We start from the raw sequence: 20,170 nt of genomic DNA, 5'->3' as shown, positions 1-20,170 counted from the left end.
ATTGAAAAGTAAGGAAAGTGATGAAAACTCCCTCATCCCTGCCAGCCATGCCATGGCACTCGGCTCTGGGCTCCCTGTCCCTGGGTGGACACTGGTGGGCAGCTTGTGCGGTGCCTCCTGTCCTGCACCCGCTATGCCGCACAGCCTTCGTGCCATGCTGGGCAGGGGAATGGCAGGAGCCGTGTTCTCCTTGGTCTGCCCGTAAAATTATGGCTGGGCAAGGCCCTGACAAAACTCTGCCCAAGGCAGAAGGACCAGGAGAGAGCAGCGGAGGCAGCCCAACTCCCTGCAGGGGACAAAGCCTTGGCAGGGAGAACACAGGAATGGCAAAGGTGTATTGGTACTACTAAAAAGCTGTGAGAAATGTAAAGGTCTTATTAAAGACCTATGCCTAAATATTTGACTAGGTTTTGTTTCTCCCTCTGTTTTATGACCAGTTGGTGACTTGCATTCATACCACATCAGCATCATGTCAAAGGCAGAAACCAGGTGGGGGGTGCTGGGTCAGGGAATGGGGGAGAGGCAGGAAGGGGCTGGGACTGTGTGCACAAACATACATAAGGTTTCTGCAGAGAAAAAGTGGGGCAGAGGCAAAGAGAGCTTGGATCTGCAACAGAGCCTGTGCATTGGGTGAGACTGAGGAGAAAAGAGGCTCCATAGGCAGAGGTGGGAAGGGAGGGGAAACACTGGGTAAGGCCAGAGAGGAAGACGTCAGAAGGAGCAGAGAGGAGACATCAGGCTCAAACGGTGCCTCATCATTGTGTGGGATGACACCGGGGGCATGGACACCCCAAACAGTCCTGCATGAGTAGGGGTGTCCCCTCACCACAGAGTGGTGTGGGACAGAGATGCTGCCCGGCCCCTGGAGATGGATGAACCTCGTTGGGCTAAAGAACCTCCCAGGCTGTGTCCCAAAGGAAGGAAAGAGGTTTTGGGGCAGGGGGTTCACAGAAAGTTCCCCCATAACGTGCCTTTGACTTGCAATTGAGAAGATCTTCTCAGCAAGCAGGAGATGCTGGTGGACAGGTGGTGCAGCAGGTCTGGGTGAAGACTGAGAGGCAGCCCAGAGAAGTGCTTTGAGGGAGGAGGAAAAGTGAGGTAGCTAAACGGGGAGAAAAACCACTCAGCACCTGAAGGAGGAGAGAGCAAACTTGCAACGGGAGGAAGCTGCTCTTATCCAGAGACATACACTGCAGGAGACACGATCCACTGTGTAACATACAATTCCCAGGGATAATGTAGGATAGAAACCCACTAATTTGGGAGAGTTACAAAGTTGTGAGCTGTAAACAAGCCACTAAAAACTGAGGAAAATTAATCACGAAATGTATTTTATCTTGGCATTTGGCAAACTCTTGTTTGCTTGTAATTATGTTGGGTCATGTGTCCTTATGATTAGTAGGTTGGAAGATGGTGAAGAAAGGTGACCCATTGCTATTATAAGTGGTTAAATCTATGAAAAGAAATGGGGAAAAAGTGTTATTTTTTTATGTTCACATCACAAAGTCTGAGAAACAGTGGGATTCGGAGCTGTTCTACCATCTTATTTTTGAGTGATATGGAAAATTCAATGAGAACCCCATTTTAATCCAGTATTACTTGAATACAGATCAATCTCAGAAGGCAAAATACACAGAGGCAGGAGACCTTTTAAATTTTGCACTTCCTTGGTTCTTTGCCTGGACATAAACACTGGCAAAAGAAAAAAAAAGAAACAAACCTACACATATTGATTATTCACAGAAATGTCATGCCACCTGAGGTCTTGGCACTGTACCTGATGTTGCAAAAATGAAAGTGCCCCTATGTGGCAGAAATTGCATCCAGTGGGTGTGTGGATTTGGGTTTTGTGTTATACCAGTTGAAAGGAAGGGTCGGGGGGAGCAGAAGGAGCGTGGCTGGGGTGCGTCCTGCCAGCTGAGGAGGAGGCAGGCACGGTGCGGGGCTCAGCTAAGTGAAAAAGAGAAATGGATGAAGGGAAGGGGAGCAACTAACAAGGCAATGCAGAACATGCTGAAAGGTTTCATGTCTGCCCCAGCCTTCGAAGAAAAGTTGACTTTTAAGCCGATGTCAGCACAGTGCAGATCAGGGAAGGGCATGTTAAGGAATATTTAGATAAATTGGAGGTATTTAAGTCAGCAGAGGCTGATCACACTTCTGCGGGAGCACTGGGAGTACCAGCTGTTACAGTCTCTGTAAACAGGTACCTCCAAGGACTCCTCACAGACGGGTGATACCCCTGAGAGAGGGTGAGGGTGAGCACAAAACCTGGTTTTAAGCAGGGTACAAAAGAAGGATGTTGGAGTTTTGACATTTAGAAAGAAACTGGGACAAACTTGTGATCTGTTTGTCTGCCCCTCCAGGGATAATGAGATTATAAAGATCACTCAATGTGAATCTTTGCAATGACTGACGTCAAACCAGTCTAATGTCCTTTCTGACAGTGTAACTGGCCGTCTTAGTGTAAACAGGAGGAAAAGTAGATTTCAATGAGGTTTTTAATATTTCATCACTAAATTAGGGAAATACAGTTGAGATGAAACTGTGACTTTGAGCATGGTTGAAAGACCGTGGTTAGAGTAACTGCCATTACTTTGCTGTCAAGAGACATTAAATGTCATCTCACAGATTTCATCCTGGAAACTACTAGTCAATATTTTCAATAATGATGCAGATGGCAGAACTATAAAACTTGTGCATGACACCATGCTTGAAAGAGAAACAGACAATTTGGGATATAGGAACAGAATTCAAAGCAGCCTCAAAGGGTTGGAGAAATGCTCTGATGTCAGTAAGATGAATTTCAGTAAAAGTGAATACAAAGAACTGCATGGAGTACAGAAAAATAATTGTACAAATGCAGAATGGGGAATAACTAGCTAATTATCGATACTACACTTGTCTTAATTCTTATTTACAGCAATGAAAGCACTCTGTCTGTATAAGGGCAATCAAAAACATCAACAACTAAGGAATTTGTTTGCACTACAGAAAATACAGAATTGTAACAATTCTGCTGTTGGGCCAATGTTAAGAAATATTCATATTGGCACAGGACCAGAGGCAGATTTAAAATAAATGGACTGAACAGTAACAAGTCACCAGGCTTTCACCCAGAAGAAGCCAAGTAAGAAACTGTTGAACCAGCATTTAAATTGTCCTTGATGTCACAGGAGTGGAAGGTAACGATTTTCCACTTCTTTGGAAAAAGAGCTCCAAGTGGAATCTGAGAAGCTACAGACTGCTCCACTGGACAAATTAGCTACAACCGTAGTAAAAAACGCCAATGGTAGACACCAGATAAATATAGTAGTGTCTAAGTATATATTGAAGAAGAGCAAGAGACAGCATGACTTTTCTTGGGGGATGTTATGCACTATGGTAGACTTCTCTAAAAAGTTAATGACCTTGTAGATGAGGGTGATGAAGATGACACAGTGTACCTCAATTTCCAAAAAGGTGCTGACAGGTCCTTTCCAGAGGCTTGTAAAGAAACCAACCGGTCAGAAAGAGGGAAGTTCCCTTCATGTGAATGGTTGCAAAATAAGAAACAAAAGGAATAATGGAGAGTTTTCACCGTGAAGAAAAGTTTTCAGTATAGTCCCATGGGAATCTCTGATAGGATCTCTGTTGTTCAATAAATTTATAAATTATTTGGGAGAAAAGAATAATTACTGGCAACAATGTTTACTGAGGATACATAACCATTCAAAGTAGTCAAAATCAGAACTGGGAGTGGAGAATTACCGCAGGACTTCATGATGCCAAGTGATAAAATGACAGCATAAATTCAGTGTTAGTAAATTCAGAATAGTGTACATTATTTTGTACTTTGTATATTTGCATTTTTTCAATGTACTTTCAGAAACAATGTTAAGACAGTGATGGCCTCCAAATCAGCTGTTACTGCTAGAAGGACATTGAGGTGCTGGAGCGTGTCCAGAGAAAGGCAACGAAGCTGGTGAAGGGTCTGGAGCACAAGCCTTGTGAGGAGCGGCTGAGGGAACTGGGACTGTTTAGCCTGGAGAAGAGGAGGCTGAGGGGAGACCTCATCGCGCTCTACAACTACCTGAAAGGAGGTTGTAGCAAGGTGGGGGTTGGTCTCTTCTCCCAAGTAGCTAGCGATAGGACGAGAGGAAATGGCCTCAAGTTGCGCCAGGGGAGGTTTAGATTGGATATTAGGAAACATTTCTTCACCGAAAGGGTTATCAAGCACTGGAACAGGCTGCCCAAGGAAGTGGTGGAATCACCATCCCTGGAGGTATTTAAAAGACATGTAGATGTGGTGCTTAGGGACATGATTTAGTGGTGGACTTGGTAGTGCTAGGTTAACAGTTAGACTTGATGATCCTAAGGGTCTTTTCCAACCTAAACGATTCTGTGATCCTATGATTCTATGCTTAGGAAGGAGGTCTTAGTGTCATTGTGGCTATTTCTTTATAAACATCAGCTTAATGCTCCACAGTGCTCAAAAAAACAAACAGGAGGTTAGGTGTTATTGGGAATGGAGGAGCAAACCAAACAGAAAGCATTTCAATGCTATTAGTAACACCAAGGCGTGCCCACATCTTACATATCCAGTGCCCACAGTTGGAAAAAACAGAGTAGAGCAAGAGGAGAGGGAGAGAGCTCAGAGGTGGAGACGGCTTCCAGGCAGCCTAGCAGGGTTCTCCAGGTGGCAAGGGAGATAGCAACCGAGTGATATGGTGCAATGATATAAAATCAGGAGTGGCATGGTGAAGGTGAACAGGAATTTGTTGCTCCAGACTTTTCACAACACATAACAAGGAGAAGAAATCTGAAAGGAAGTACATAAACACGGCATGTCATCACACTGTGAAATTCACTCTCACTGGAAGCTGTGAGTGTTAAAAACACAAGTGAGTTTGGAAGATGACTGTTTATAGAAGACAGTCCATCAGGAACATTTCAGATGTGAATCCAACTCCTGAATCAGGAAATCAAACCATTTATATGTGCTCAGGAGGAAGGAAACAGCTTTGCAGTATCTTTGGGTTTGTTTGGGTTTTTTTTTTGCTGGGCTGCAGATGATAGGTTTTTAGAGTCTGTTATGTCTTCTCACGCCAGCTCATAAACCACATTGGAGTAATGGTGGGCTAGAAGACAATATGAAGCTGCTGATCCTAAGCAAGTTACATGGTGGCAACGTTGACTGGAGATATTATCAGTGAAGCGGTGCAGTACATGGGTGTATGAACGTAGCTACAGAAGTACCAGTAGAGGTAATGTTCTGCCATGAATCATCTGAATAAAGATAGGAAGCTATGTGAAGTGTAGACCCAAAGTAAGTTCTAGAAAGGCTGAAAGGAGGCTGGTGTTAATGATGAAAGTAGAAAATATCATTTTCAAAGCATCATCATTTGCAATGATAAGCAGAAAGAGGACACTTTTGGCTGGGTTGTGAGAAAAAAACACAAGACTTCCAAGAAAAGTTGTCATGCAGGATTGAAGTTACTTGAAAGAACAACAAGGGTGGAAAGGAAAAATGAGAGAAATAGCAAAGCAATAATGAAAAATAAGTTAATGTATAACAAGATAAAGAACATGAGCACTGTTGGACAGAAGAAAAGAATTTCTGGCAAGTGGAAAAAGAGGTAAGACAGGCAGCAGCAACAGCTGCCAGAGGAGAGAAGGAAGTTACAGAATAATATAGAGTTAAAAGCAACTGGAGAAAATCTGGCAGAATTGTGTGACGGGGAAATGGCTGTGCCTAGGGTCAAATAAATGAGGCAGGTGAAGCAGAGGGCAGAGAAAATCTGGGACAAAAAAAGAGAAAAAGCAAGTTGGAGAAGAGGAGGAACCTTGAATGGGGGAATGAAAAGGAGTGAAGAAGATGGAGGTGAAAGGAGGAAAGGGAAAGGCAAGTTACCAAAGGGGAGATGGAGAGACTCCAGCTCCATTGGCCGGAAGCCCACTCTGGGCTTCTTATTGCTCTCCTGATACCTGGCACTGTAGGTCCATATGGTGTCAAGGCTCAACGCAAACTGCCGATCTTAAAAAACAGTGCCTTGGGAGTTGCGGGTGCTCAGTGCTCCAGTGGAGCTGGCTCGCTTTTGATAATGTGCTCCTATAGGCAATGCTTTCAACAGGCATTTTATGGGCTTATCGTGCACTCTGAAGATCTGATCTAAAGACAGCTTGCATTAGTAAGCTTTGTTCATGCAAATACATGCTTTCAGGATCAGTCCTGAAGATAAGATACAAGAGCAAAAGTCCAAGACAAGAGAACAGGTTAAGGATTGCTGGGAGGTAAAGGAAGAAATCCTGTAAGGGATGAATTATAAGGCCAGAGAAAGCATTTAGAGGGCAAGAAGGTAGGAGCTGCCCTATGTGTAGGAGGCAGCCTCAGTGAGGATACCAGGATAGCCATGTGTGATTTACAGAGCACAGAGAGCTTGCACACAACGTGGCCGGGGTTCGGAGGAGCTGACAACACGGAAGTCCTATCCGAATTCAACAAAAGCGAGGGAAGGTAACCTTAATGTTGCGAATATTCAGTATGATGCCGAGCCTTTGAGAAAGGACCAGGAAGGAACCATGACTATAATGATACACAGTGGCTCCCATCACTTAAGAAGAGTGTCACTGATTGTAATAACATCTGAAAATGTCATAAAGAGAAAGATCTTTGGCCATGAAAGAGACCTTGTCATAACAAGCCCAGGGCTTATTGTAGAGGATGTCATTCAACTGCCGTAAAACATAGCTCTTACTGACAGAAACGTGGACAGGGAGCTCTAGAGGAGCAGAAAATGAGTTGCTGTTTGGAGACCAGAGTGAGGCAAAATGATTGTAACACGGCCAGTGAATGGTAGGGACATGACTAAAAACATGAAGGGGGTCTCTTAGCTAAGATTAAACAAACATGATCCGAAAATATTGTGCAGTGAAATCTCTTCTGCTGAGAGTTGTTTGTCTGAAAGGTGGTTATAATGCTGTCCAGGGAGATTTTAGTGTTAAAAGAGATTTTTTTTCCCAGCAGTTAGCTCTGGCAGAACAACCTGGGCTCAGCTCCAGGCTATTTGTTTTCCTATTGCTCATCCTCTCTAGCAGATTCTGCAAGTCTAATTAGCAACACAGGCTTTGGCCCTTTTGCTGGCATAACAATGTTGTGACCTTTAGTGACCCTTTATACCCTTCTAGTGACCCCTGTGCAGCCTGGTGGCTTTCCAAGAGCCTGAGCAGTTGGGAAAGCAGCAGCCAGCCCTCTTGCCGGTGCTTCGGATCTCAGCTCCTTCCTCTAGGGGTTTTGGCACTGTGGATTTAGCAGGAATAAAAAGCTTTGCAAACCCTGCAGGATTTGCACATGTCTGGTTGCAAACTGCAAACAGGTCTGCAAGGTGAGAAAGGTTTTCTTTTCATACTGCTGCTCTTTCAAGTGGAATTCCTTTGAGGTGATTTATCCTGGAGATTAGCAAAAATAAGTAGCTGAGTCTTTGACTGGCACACAGACATTTTTACAGTGAATTACAATATTGGAGGGCTCTGTAATAAGTCCCATGCAATAAAGCTATCTACTTTGCTGCTTTCATTGTGACTGTATGCATACTTTGACCTACACTCATTTGCCATGTTCTTGTCACACTCTGCACTGTGTCCCAAAGCCTCATCAGCTTTATTTCAGGAACTATTTGGGACTTTTTGCAAAATACCTGTCATGCAAACCCAGTCCCCAAAGGACCATGCTGCATGCATGGATTCTTGTGGGGAAACCCATGCCTGTCTGCTCACCCTTCTTCAAGGTTGTTCTGTCTCATGATAGAATGGCTACCTTGGGATACCTGCAGTGCCAGAAATTGTAACAGAGAATGTGTCTGACACTGCAGCCTCCCATTCACCGTATCAGCAGAAATGCAAAGGTTGTGGGATCAGCAGATGAAAGGGCAGCCCTGTGGGATACGGGCAGGTGAAAGGACAAGCCCTGGGGCTGAAAACTTCAGAGCAAATGGTGAATTTTTATTCCAAAGCAGAGTTCAGAGTTGGAAGAAACTAATACTTGCAGAACGGCACCATCCGAAGAAGCAAAGTAAAAGCCTCTGTATTTCCTCCATTAGCTGCACCATGAGAATCAGGAGCAAAGCTGGACACGTCTGTGAGGGACAGCAGGATGCTGGCAGCACACCCAAGGTGGCAGGTCTCTACAGCATGTGCCTGCGCTGCCTGCCAACACCGGTGGCTGGCGCTGAGCCCTTGCAGTAGGGCAAGCGGATGGTCTTGTGCCTCTAAAGGACTTCTGGAGGCTAGGGAGGCCATGGGTGCAAATTAAGCCACCCTGAGCATCCTGTAGTGGTGTGGAGCCAACCTTTTCCACTTTGAATAGATTTCCCCAACCAACCTCCAGTGAGGCATGTGGGTCTCATCAGAAGAAAAAAGCTGCAGTGAAGGGATGGATTTCCATCCTGGTCCTTACCATAAGCCTTATGGAGCAAGAGATAACAGTACTCAGAGAGGAGTAACAAAGCCAATTGCTATTACTGCTTCTGCATAATGGATATTCAGGGCTGAGTCTTGAAGGGAGGGGAAACAGAGTCAATAACAAAATGTTCAGGAGCAATCTTCACTGCAAGCTTTTTCTGATGTTATATAGCACATGCACCCCACCACCACCACTACCACCTCCCCCCCCGCTCTGTTTTTCTTCCAGGTCTAATTCTGTGATCAAAAAAGGCCTTGACTTTGACTGAAATGCAAATGAACCGTGCCTACTTCAAAACTGTCTCATATGATCAGCATCTTCACGTATAGGAAACTACATGTGAGCGCAAAGAGGACTGGCTGTACCTCTAAGACGAGGTATCCCTACCATCCACAGATGCCCGGTCATGTTGGGCAAACGTGATCTCCCACTGCGGGGCTGCAATGGAGACCATGACCACAATGCCAGAAGGTCAACAGGTTCATGCACCTGCACGAAGACTGTACAAATACTGCACCGAGTCCTGATGTCAACCCTGCAAAAGCAGTGAAGGGACAGAGGAAAACAAGCAAATGATTGAGCCAAGGTTTGGGAAACATCCTACACTGAGAAATATAAGAAGCTTAATCTTCTGAATATATTTAAGTGGAGACGAAGAGGGAGCTTGATCCACGTGCAAGTACCTGGATGGAGAAGAGACAATCTAGCATAGAACAGGAGTAAATGGATGGAAGCCGAAGTTAAAAAATACTTGTGATCCTATTATGAGTTTATTTGACACTGAAGGTAATTATCATAAATTAGGGGTTTGGTGTACAATTCATACAATTCAACAAAGAATACTTTGTTGTTTGTGCTTAGTAGGAAATCAGATGGAGGACCGTAATCATCCTTTTTTACCTTGCAAATTATAAGGCTGTTAAAACCATTGGTCTCTTGTGGCCTATCCCATCGCAGGGGAAAGTGAGCGCTGTACTGGGCACCACGCTGCTGATGGACAACCCTACAGCCACCCGCCAGTGTTGCTTCTCTCTCCCCATCAGCCCTCCTCAGCGTCAGTACTGCTCTACTGAGGCAGAAATAGGCCAGCAATGACCTCCCAGGCCAGCGTGGGCGCGCTGGGAGGGCAGTGGACCCAGCTCCTCAGAGCCACGACACCTCAGGGCTTTCTGATGGGCTTGTCCTGGCACAATTACACTGTATATCCAAAGCACGGGTGAAGAGGCAGTTCGTACGTGAACTGAATAGGTATTTCTTTTCCATTTGGACATATTTTTAACACTCTGCTGCTGTGATTTTTTATGTAGTCACTTAATTGCACTGACACTGTTAAGCATTCGGTGCAGTGGGAGTTTTCATTAAAGATGCTAAACAAGAACATGGCTGTGTGTACGCATTCCTCTCTGCTGGACGCTTTTCAGCTCACATGGTGGTACTTTGCTTCTCACCCCTTTACTTTGCTACAGCCAGCATATCACCTCCGCTGCCACCGTCATGAAGTCTCAATGAAAATAGAGGGTTTGTGGCTGTCTTGCATCCATACTGTAGCTCTGGTAACGCATCCCCTGGGTGTTGGTCATGAACAGAACCACTGCATTCATTTTGCCAGTTATACCTCCACGAAGGTGGCGTCACTGCTAAAGCCATTCCCTATGTATAAAATGGCTCATGGACCCCCAAGTGCCAACCAGGACACTGCAGTCACTCTGTAATGCAGCCCTGACTTGCTACAAAGGGCTACAGGAAAACAAAAAGGCACTGCACTTTCCAGCCCTTCCACCTTTCAGTCATTTTTCCTGAAGGCTAACAGGAGTGGTTTGAATTCCTCAGGACTGTGACATTCCTGCATTTCCATCCCCAAACACTTTACAGTATTGATGGTGATACAGAGTCATTACAGAACAGAAACAGTGACTATAGCAAAGCAGAAACGACACAGGTTCAGTCTGTCACAGGCAGAACTACACAACATTTGAACAGAAAACGAAATGTGTCAGCTATATTCTCAAAAAAAAACCCAAAAGATTTTTCCTCCAGATGTACCTTGTTATGTGCCTGAGTATAAAAATCCTCATACAAAGTTCCAAATATTCCCCAAATAGAATATAAGTAATCAGAACTCAGCTGTAGCAAAAAACCTTCCTCAACTCAAAACCTCCTAAAATGGCTGTCTACAAGATAGTGGGAGAAAAATGTCACATCATAGTCTTTTTGTAAGAGGAAGAGAGAGAAAGAGAAGAATAGAGAATATTTTAAATTTTTTAAAATATCTTAATTCAATACACTGAATGCTCTTTCTGTTTCCTCTAATAACTGACCATAGCCTGGAAGTTTGCAGAGAGACTTTATTTTTTTTCCTCTCAAAAGCTCTATAAAACAAATGGTATGGGAATAATAAAATAAATTCTGAATGTTTTCCTTTGAGATCTCAAGTCAATCTAATTTTCAGTGAATGCAGCAAAACTTGTGGACCAAAATTTCCTCACCACTTTCATGTAAATACTCTACCACATTTTAACCACAACAAATATAAGCAAATGCTTCTTTTTTTGCACCCTTTCAAACTTTGAGATACCTCACAAACCCATTTTTTTGGGGGGAGCAGTGATTTTCACTGTAGAAAATGCATTAACACTCATTCATTGGCAAAAACAGCAACAGAAAATATTTTTGACTGAGAAATCACAATCTGCAAATGCAAACTTTAATTATCTGTTACTCATTATATCTTCACCTGAAACATTACATTTGTCCAAACTGTAGCTATTTGAATGTAAAAAAATGAGACTCACCTGCCTTTTTTGTATACTTCATGTATTTCTTTTCCTTGTCGGTGGGCTCTGCATTCAGTGGATAAAACCCATCCCCACAACAGGAGGAAGATGCTAAAATGCATTTTATGGACAGTCAACATGTTACCTGAAGGTTCTGTATCCAGAAATAGTCCATACAAGAAGAAGAAAACCAAAATGTAGATCCTGTTTCTCTTTTTAAGACATTATCGGTCTGATTGTTATTGGAAGGATGTTTACTCATACAAAAAATCATCCTGCAGTATTTAATCTGGACAGTGGGGAAAGCAATTTCCACTAAACCTATAAATCCTTCTACGTCAGATGGCAGGGATTTTCTAGCAGTGTTGAATTCACATATTCTCAGAGAACAATTATTTTTTGTCCAAACAAGCTATTTTATTAATTGGTTTAAATTGAACCCTTTTCAAGTACTTGTGGGATATAGCATATATATATTTCTGCCTGGTTAACCAAAGTAGTGCAGTCGGTCAGGCAGGTGTCATTAGTCGCTCTTTAATCACCAAACTTATCTGTGTAGCATGATGTTTGTTACAGGCATTGCGATAGATTGAAAAGTGTTAATAAACATGCATCAGTTTCCAGCAAAAACTCATTTCCATTTAGCTCTACAAACAGTATTTTGATCCTGTGTGGTTTTCTACATTACTTTAATATACAGTGGTACAGTGGCTGGAGTAGTTGGTGCTTTCAGGACTTGTGTCACGTACCTCACTGCTCTGCTGAGCAGGGTTTCTGGAAAGTATCCCGGTGTGCAGAGGAAGGCGGGGGGACAGCATGGGGGAGATAGCTCTCCTCTCGGCACAGGGCTGTAAGCAGAGCAGCAAATGCCAGAGCTGCAGGAGAGCTCGGGGGGCTGGTGTGCTGGGTATCCTGTGGCTGACAAAATCCTCATTGGTGCTAAAGAAAATAAAACAGCATGAGCAGAAATACGTGGTTGAGCCAGCCACATTGCCCATCTCTTGAGAGCTCACCCCCTCCCTGCATAACCCACAGCTCCGTGTTTACTCTCCTTCTCCTCTGTGCCTCCCCCCAAGGCCTTGCAGCTCTGGTCCTGCTTGTGCCTTATCATGGAGATGTCGCCCCGTGCTCTGCAGACACCACCAGCCTTGTCCCACCCCTTTGCTGACAAGACTCTTCTTCCCCTGCCTGTTACCCATGGATTTCTATTTTAGAGCAGTTTGTCAAGTCACTTGACAAACTCTTTTCATGAAAGCCCTTCTAAAAACCCTGGGGAGCAAATCTCTACCTGGTCTAAGCTGCCGTGGCTTTACTGATTTCAGTGAGCATTTACACTGCCTCGGGATCCACAGGAACAACACATCGAAAGCCACTGAATTTCATTCCATCAACCAAGATTCAATGTAATGATTCGTTGGGCTAAAACATTTCCTACACAAAGTCACGCAGGCTTCAAGAGATGGGCAGTAGGTCACCAGCAGTTTGTTGCAGTGGTTAATCGCTATTGCTGTTCAAAGAAGTTGTACCCATCTTATCTTTGAAAATTATCTGCATTCAGTTTCCACTGATTCACGTATCCTTCTCAAAGAGGATAAAAAGTACCTTAATAACTGTTCTTTTCACCTGTGGTGATATTAGATCTACTATTCTCTGTCTTTGCAATAATCTATATAAAGTTTTAGGACATCTTTCATCAAAGGAACCTTTTCTTCTCTTTGAAATACATTTTTGTTACTTCATACACATTTTTTAAAAATGTTAGTCCCTTGCTTATGCACCAGAGACGCAATGAGGATTGACAAGCAAAGGATAACTATGAATTCACTTAGCTGCCCTGGAAAAGCTGGGGGTCCCTTGGTACACATGAAAGGAGGGAAACATTCGTCCTCTCACTAACAGAGGGAATTTACTAAAAGAAGATATAGAGAAGGCAAAAAAAAAAGTGTTCAATTCCCTTTTTTTGCATTGTTGTTCATAGAAAAGTTCAAATATGATTCAAAGAAAAATCCTGGAACAAAGGATCAGACAACTTCTAAACTCCCAGAATAAAATGACTGGATGAGGGACAGACATGGACTCATCAAGAACAAATATGTTGAACAAACTTAATTTCTTGCCCTGGCAGGCCAACAGACTTCCTGGCTTGGGGAGAAGCAGTAGATTTCGATAAGCTTGCAACACCATCTCACATGCATCCTCATAAGCAAGAAAGGGAAGCCTGGTCTTGATGAAATATTGGTAGGATTGATGCAAAACGTTGCTACCTTTACCTTGGTTTATCTTGCTGCGCTCCAAAGGCAGTTGACTCACTACCAACATGCAAGAAAGTAGCAAGTTTTGCAAATGATCTGCAAGGAAACTGAACCAACTGGATGCTTAACCCAAAGAGAAGGCTTGACAAGGGTAGAAATGGCACAGTGTATGTCTTTAGGTATGTAGCAGTTACTTCAGAGAGAAGAATACTCTGTTCCAAATGGCCATGGTATACAGAACAAAAAGTAAAGGGCTGAGAGATTAGTAAGGGAAAAATGAAGTTAAATGCTAGATAAGATTATAGGAAAATCTTCCAACAATAAGGACAGTGAAGCGTTGTAGTAGATTACATGGGAAGAATTTGCAATTGCCATCGCTAGAAGTCATCAAGACAGGTATAGCTGATCCTGTCTTAGGACACCGTGCCACCTCCAGCTCCTGCTCAGCTCAGGGGCCCACTTGGTCCCCACCAGCTGGCACTGCTTTCCCTGCTCCAGGGCTTTATCCCTTCAGTCACTTTGTTCCTCAGAGTTCGATGAGACCCTGGGCTTTTACTTAGTTACTGAGGCCATCTAAATGCAGGTTTCCCAGGCTGCCTGGGACTCTAATCCTATATTTCCTGGGTTTTCATTAACAAAGGATGATAAGAAATGTCACAAAAGTAAACATTTCGTTCCATTTGACCCAACCATATTATTATAATAGACAAGAAAGATGGAGACAAACTTTTTAGCAGGGTCTGTTGCAACAGGACAAGGGGGAATGGTTTTAAACTGAGAGAGTGTAGGTTTAGACTAGCTATAAGGAAGAAATTTTTTACAATGAGGGTGGTGAAACACTGCAACAGGTTGCCCAGAGAGGTGGTAGATGCCCCATCCCTGGAAACATTCAAGGTCTGGTTGGACGGGGCTCTGAGCAACCTGCTCTAGTTGAAGATGTCCCTGCCCATCACAGGGGAGTTGGACTAGGTGACCTTTAAAGGTCCCTCCCAATCCAAACTATTCCATGATTCTATGATTCTAAGTTTCATAAAATAAACACATTTTGAGCCAACCAAAGGTACACTTTTTCCATTTGACCACAGAAAAGTCAACTATTTGCCCAATTCTATTTATAACCTACCTCCAAAACGAGAGCATAGTCAGAAGAAAAAGTTGAGTCTTTTTTTTGCCCTTAATTCAGCTGTGTACTGAGACGCTGAGATGCTCCTTGTCAGGAGCAGAAATCTGGTCTGGAGAACAGTCACACAAGCCACCAGCCACCATAGGAAACCAGGAGTACTTTCAGGGCCCAAGAGGGCAAGGCACAATGCAGTGTAAGTGTCTGCCACAACAATAACCCCAGTCAAATCATGAATCAGGACTTCTCGTTTAATTAACTACCCAAAGCTTCAAATAGCGCAGTAATACACAGTATACCCCTGGAGATATAATCAGACTGCAGCAACCACACATGAAAGAGCCCATAGCATTTACATTTTCTAACCTCTTCCTAATAGGTGTCTGCCTTTATCTAAAAGCTTTTAATGCAAACGTGGATGAATGTGTCACTGTATCTCTATTGTGATTTATGTTTGCAGTAGCTGGGGGAGCACAAGGGTACCTGCGTAATTGACAGGATGCCGTTTGACTTCTGGAAAGTTATTACCCCTGTGCAGCTCTGTTTCTTTCAGAAACGGCACTCCGTGTCTCCAGGGCACACTGTCAGAGTATAGATTTTTACTTCTTTAGTGCCTTCAGCCATGGGTATTGTCAGAGACTTCAAAAATCAGGCTTAATATGAAGTTAGTGGGGTTTCCGAATCCATTAATTGTTCCCCTTTTTGACAAGTGTACTTCCATCCTTTGAGACATTCATGGGAGATATATGCTCACTCTGCGTAAGGTGAAATATGTCAGCTGGATCCTTCACGTTTGTTGGATGTAGGACCATCTCCTAGGAAGATATTAGTACAGATGATGAATAGAATTTGATCAACCTGGGGATAAGTGGCATATCCACTGAGTTTCACTATGGTGGTGTCAGCAGAGCTGGTGGCCATTCATAGCACTTGTAGTTCTGCTCTTCGTACGACTTGAAATCAAACTCTCCAGGAAGTTGAGAGGATTACAGAAGTGTGAATGCATGCATTTACACTGAGGTGATTAAAACTGAAGAAGCCCATGCAGAAAAGGAAAGAAAATATTTCCTCTGTAGGCACAAGAGGCAAATACACTGTGTGGGGAGCAGAGACCAGGAGCTGCTGGCAAGAGTGGGGCAGGGGGGAATGTCTGAACAGGAAGATTTTACTTTTCAGTGTTAAAGATCAGTATACGAGCTGGCATAAGTGTGCACCAGGATGGGAATCACGCCACTTTATACTGGCCAAGGATTTCACTGCAAATAGCTTTTGGGCTTTATTATCATATTTGTCTTTATGGCCCTGCTCCTTTCTGGTCTCTCTTGCACCCCTCGCTTATAACATCCCATCGGAGCGGGTTCACATGCTCTTTATGGTAAACACTGGGACTTCTCCAGGTAGCGATGAAGACATTAGTGGACCCCAAGAAATCATAAACATTAATGAATAATTAGATTTGCATGCAACATGAATGGCAGGGAGGAGAGATGTGCCAACGAACCCATGACCCCAAGCCTTCTTATCACAGAATGAAAATCAGATAGAGGCAAGGCACTGTACATGTGCCTCTAAGCCGCTATAAATCCCTAAATGGATTGTACTCTGTATGAAAGGCAAGGGAAATAGGCCAAGCCTGCACTGGGCAGAAACCTGGAAGGCTACAGCAAACAATGCAATGCTTCAGGACTAATGCATTCAGCTGCTGTTTCTCACTGCTGAAATGAATAACAATGCTACAGCACCACAATGAGGCAAATCTTTAATACCACTCCAGTTTCATTAGAGCTCTTTCCTCAGGGATGGGAAAGAGCTTTGCTCAGTCTTCGTCCATCGAATGCTTCTTTTCTCCCCACATGACGTGTCGTCATGCCCCTAGAGACTTATTTGAGTTCGTAAGTGTCTTTACGTGACCTTACACTCTGTCTGAGAGATTATGTGCACTGCGTGCTGAGCTGTGTCCTTTTGTTTCAGCCCATTCTGCAATTTCCCAGAGCTGCGTTAGCTGGATCAGGCGGCTTTGTGTGTACTTGGCCATGGGGCACCAGACTTTTTGCATGGAGGTCTTGCTGCTGAAACTGGAAAAAGATACTTTAAAAAGTAAAAGATAAATAAAAGATAAAAAGACACTTCTAGAAAAATACTTTAATTTTAGCAGTTTAAGAGGGCTGAATTAAAATATTGAAATATGCACACTAGTGCCCACTGCAGCCTGTTGGAAAGTATTTTTGTCTGCTACTAGCAGATACACTAGAGGAGGCAAATATGGGATGCTACGGGTGTTAAGGATTCCCCTGACGCTCTCTGTATGTCGTAATACCCAGAGCACAGAGTATACTCATTTACCAGGAGGAAGTGCTCCCTTAAAGGGTGTGAGTTTAGCTCTGTTGGAAGATCCAGAATTAGAAGGTATGAAAGCATTCAGACTGGATTGAAATTATGCTTTGCACATCCTGGATAGGGACTAATTTCACTCTGACTACTAGATTCTGGTCCTCAGCCCTTCTATCCGGCCCACGCCATTCCTCTTTTCTGCAATAAGTACATTTCTTACACATAGAACCCTAGCTAAAAAGGGTTTCCCAGTTTCCTCTACTGTTCTCGCAGCCCATCTGCGTCACCCCCATGGGGAATTTCATCAGTAATACGCTAAGGGCCCCTGCCTGTCAACCAAGAAATAATTCAAAATGCTGTTCAAAAGACAGCAACAAAATGGAAGAAGAAACAAGGGTGATGGGTTAGAAATTCTTATACACAAACACCGAGACTCCAACAGGGCCATCTCGAGGCAAAAGCTAATGCAGGTATGAAAGACAGCTGTAGAACTGTCAATATCAATTCAGAGAAGATGGAAGTGCTTAATAAAAGAGTTGTTCCGCCAATATTCAGAGGGGATTAAATGAACAACTGAAGTAATTACAGCCCTCAAGCTGACACCGATCCCAGGCAAAATATTGGAATGGCTGATACGACATTCAATAAATAAAGAGTTAGAGGATAATTTGATTAATGTCAATTAGCGTGACTTTAAAGAAAAATCTTTCCAAGCTAATCCTTTTTTGATTAATTTAAAGTGTGTTTGCTGGAGGAAATGAAGCTATGCAATGTGCTTCTGTAAGGCATTTAATGTTGCACCACATGACATTTTGATTAAGGAACTGCAACAATACAGTATCAAGATAAAATAAGGAAAATATTTTAAAACTGGATAAAAAACCCATATTAAATATGACTGTAAATGGCAAATCTTCATGATAATGCAATTATCTCCCCAAAGAGACTGGTTCTTTATCCTTTTCTGTTCTTGTCAATAAGCAAGAATAAAACACAGACAGCTTCCTGAATAAGCCTGCAGGGGCATGAAGTACACAAGAAAAACTGAAGGATCACTGACGAGGAGTAAATGGAATATCACAGGGAAAGGCCCAGAAACTACTACTGTCATTTGACTATAGCTTACTGCAAAACTATCCATCTAACAGTCAAGAATGTGGGTCAGAATTTTAGGATAAGGAAGAGAAATTCTGGACATCAGTGGAGAATTTTCTTGGAAAACTAGCTGAACAGTACCTTTCCATACAAAAAAAAATGGCCAAAATTTGCTAGCTTGTGTGTTTAAAAAAAGGAATATTGTAAGAGTATGAAAGTTATATTACCTCTTTACATGATGATGCAGACTGTCTGAATGTTGAAAATGAGAGTTCTCCTCTATCCAGCAAGCTAAAGATTTATTAAAATAGCTTTATTAAATCTGTTACAAGATCCGGTGGCTGGAAGACCACAGAAGACATATTTGAAATAGAAATAAATTCATTTTTGTTTTTTTTAACAGTAACAATAGTTTGTTTCTCTACAAGTGTATTTTTTAACTGAAGAAAGTATTATTTTCTGAAGGATATGGTCTAGTTCTCAGACAGGGATAAATCTAGGGAAGTCCAATAGCCAGTGCCATAGGAAGGGCTGATTAGATGATCAAATAGTCAATGAGCTCAGAACCATCAATTATTGACACCAGCTAATGTGGCAAATTCTAACAGTGCTTTTGAAAGACAAATTCATTTGGATCTGACAACCTTTGCTGAATTCGGCAGTGATAATTAACTTCAGAGGGTAGTATGGCTATGATAATTAACTTCAGAGGGTAATGTGTTATAACAATTAAGTAATTATTGGTCAAAAAGAGGTTCTTAAACAAATAATAGATTATAACAATTTGTATTTTTTAGAGTAGAGACAAACAAATATCACAATATTCTCCCTTGGTAGATGTACTCTGAGGTACACAGTGGTTTTCAGTAAGCTGCTTCTTGGAATCAGCCACTTCATCACTGGTGGACCCACCAGCCAGCCACAAACGATCTGTCTGGCCATGGCTCACAGGACTCCCACATTTCAAATACAGATTCAGCATCACTTTTAACTTTTTCAATCAAACACTAGGCATCTGTATAGCTTACCTTGGACTTATTCAGGGATGAACACATGAACAAGACAACTGAGAGAAACATTTTCAAGCTACATAGTCTACTGGCAGCCTCTGGACTGTGTCTGAAGCACTCTGCACCTCCCAGAGTATAAGGAGCCAGGGGGCTCGCCTGTCCAAATTCCTTACCTGCTGCACGGACAGCTACGTCCGAGCCAGCCATCAGGAGGTAGCTGTCTAAGTCAGTCAGGTGCATTGCCTTCCAGCAGAGGCTGTCTCGCTGTTGAGGACAGCAGCCAGGTGCAGAGAGCTGTGCCACGGGATCCTCCTCATGGGCTTGTGAGAGTATTTTTCTAAGTGTGCAGCGTCAATGATGTGATTAATGTCAGCCAGTCTCACCTTTCTATTCTTGTTTTGTTCTGATGCCGTCTCGTATGTTGAATGCCCGTGGACAACCTGTCCCAATGGTTTCCTACATGTTTCCCCTCACTGGAGTCACTGCAACCTTTTTACTTTTGGCACAAAGAAATCCGGGAGCTTTTGTTTTCCTCTGTGAATAGGCTGCAGCATCTCCAGCTCTGTCAATTCTGAGATATTTCATGGTTTTGCACTGACATTGGAACATGACTGCAGATCGGGGCAGCTCTAACAACAATATTCCTTGAACTTCTGTGCTGAAATGATGTTAGTCTGACATTTGGATGTACTGAAGCTCCGTGAATTACACATGGTCATTAGGAAAACGACTGGTTGGCTCCTTTTCCTCTGCTACAGATCTTCATGACTATAACACTAATGCCTCAAAGCAGCAATAAAAAACAAACCAAAAAGGTGTTATGAACTGCACAGAAACACGCCAGGAAGGGAAGAGCAAACAGGAGCCACAAATCTGTAACATGCAATTCTGATTTCAGTAGCCAACTTCTAAAAGCTGCTAGATGGGTTATCGCAGATAAACTTGTCTGACACAGTTTCACTCCCAGTGCTGGTACTGTTTACGGCCTCTAGATCTCAAACTGCCTGCACTCCTTCTAGGTCTTCAGATCTGTGATGAAACAGAAATGCCACAGCAGACATTCCCCACTGTGTCTCCCTTCAGCCTGTTGCCAGTAAGCGTAACCCCACTGGTGTTCAATTGCTGTCTCCTAGAGAAGCTGGCGGCTCACG

General features: G+C 43.1%; 1 protein-coding gene across 2 annotated transcripts in view; it reads right to left on the bottom strand.

Moving 5' to 3' along the window:
- Positions 1-11,351, bottom strand: part of GABRR1 (gamma-aminobutyric acid (GABA) A receptor, rho 1) — a 30,687-nt gene extending 19,336 nt beyond the window's left edge. For both annotated transcript variants that reach the window (XM_009577351.1, XM_009577352.1), the window contains exon 1: positions 11,230-11,351. In XM_009577351.1, coding sequence (XP_009575646.1) covers positions 11,230-11,351 — 122 coding nt within the window. The remainder of the gene's footprint in view (positions 1-11,229) is intronic.
- Between the last annotated feature and the right edge of the window lie 8,819 nt (positions 11,352-20,170).

This window comes from Fulmarus glacialis, unplaced genomic scaffold (genome assembly GCF_000690835.1).
Source record: "Fulmarus glacialis isolate BGI_N327 unplaced genomic scaffold, ASM69083v1 scaffold4245, whole genome shotgun sequence".
In the NCBI taxonomy this organism is placed as follows: domain Eukaryota; kingdom Metazoa; phylum Chordata; class Aves; order Procellariiformes; family Procellariidae; genus Fulmarus; species Fulmarus glacialis.
The sequence above is the reverse complement of the archived record's forward strand: the minus strand, read 5'-3'. Positions and strand labels throughout refer to the sequence as shown.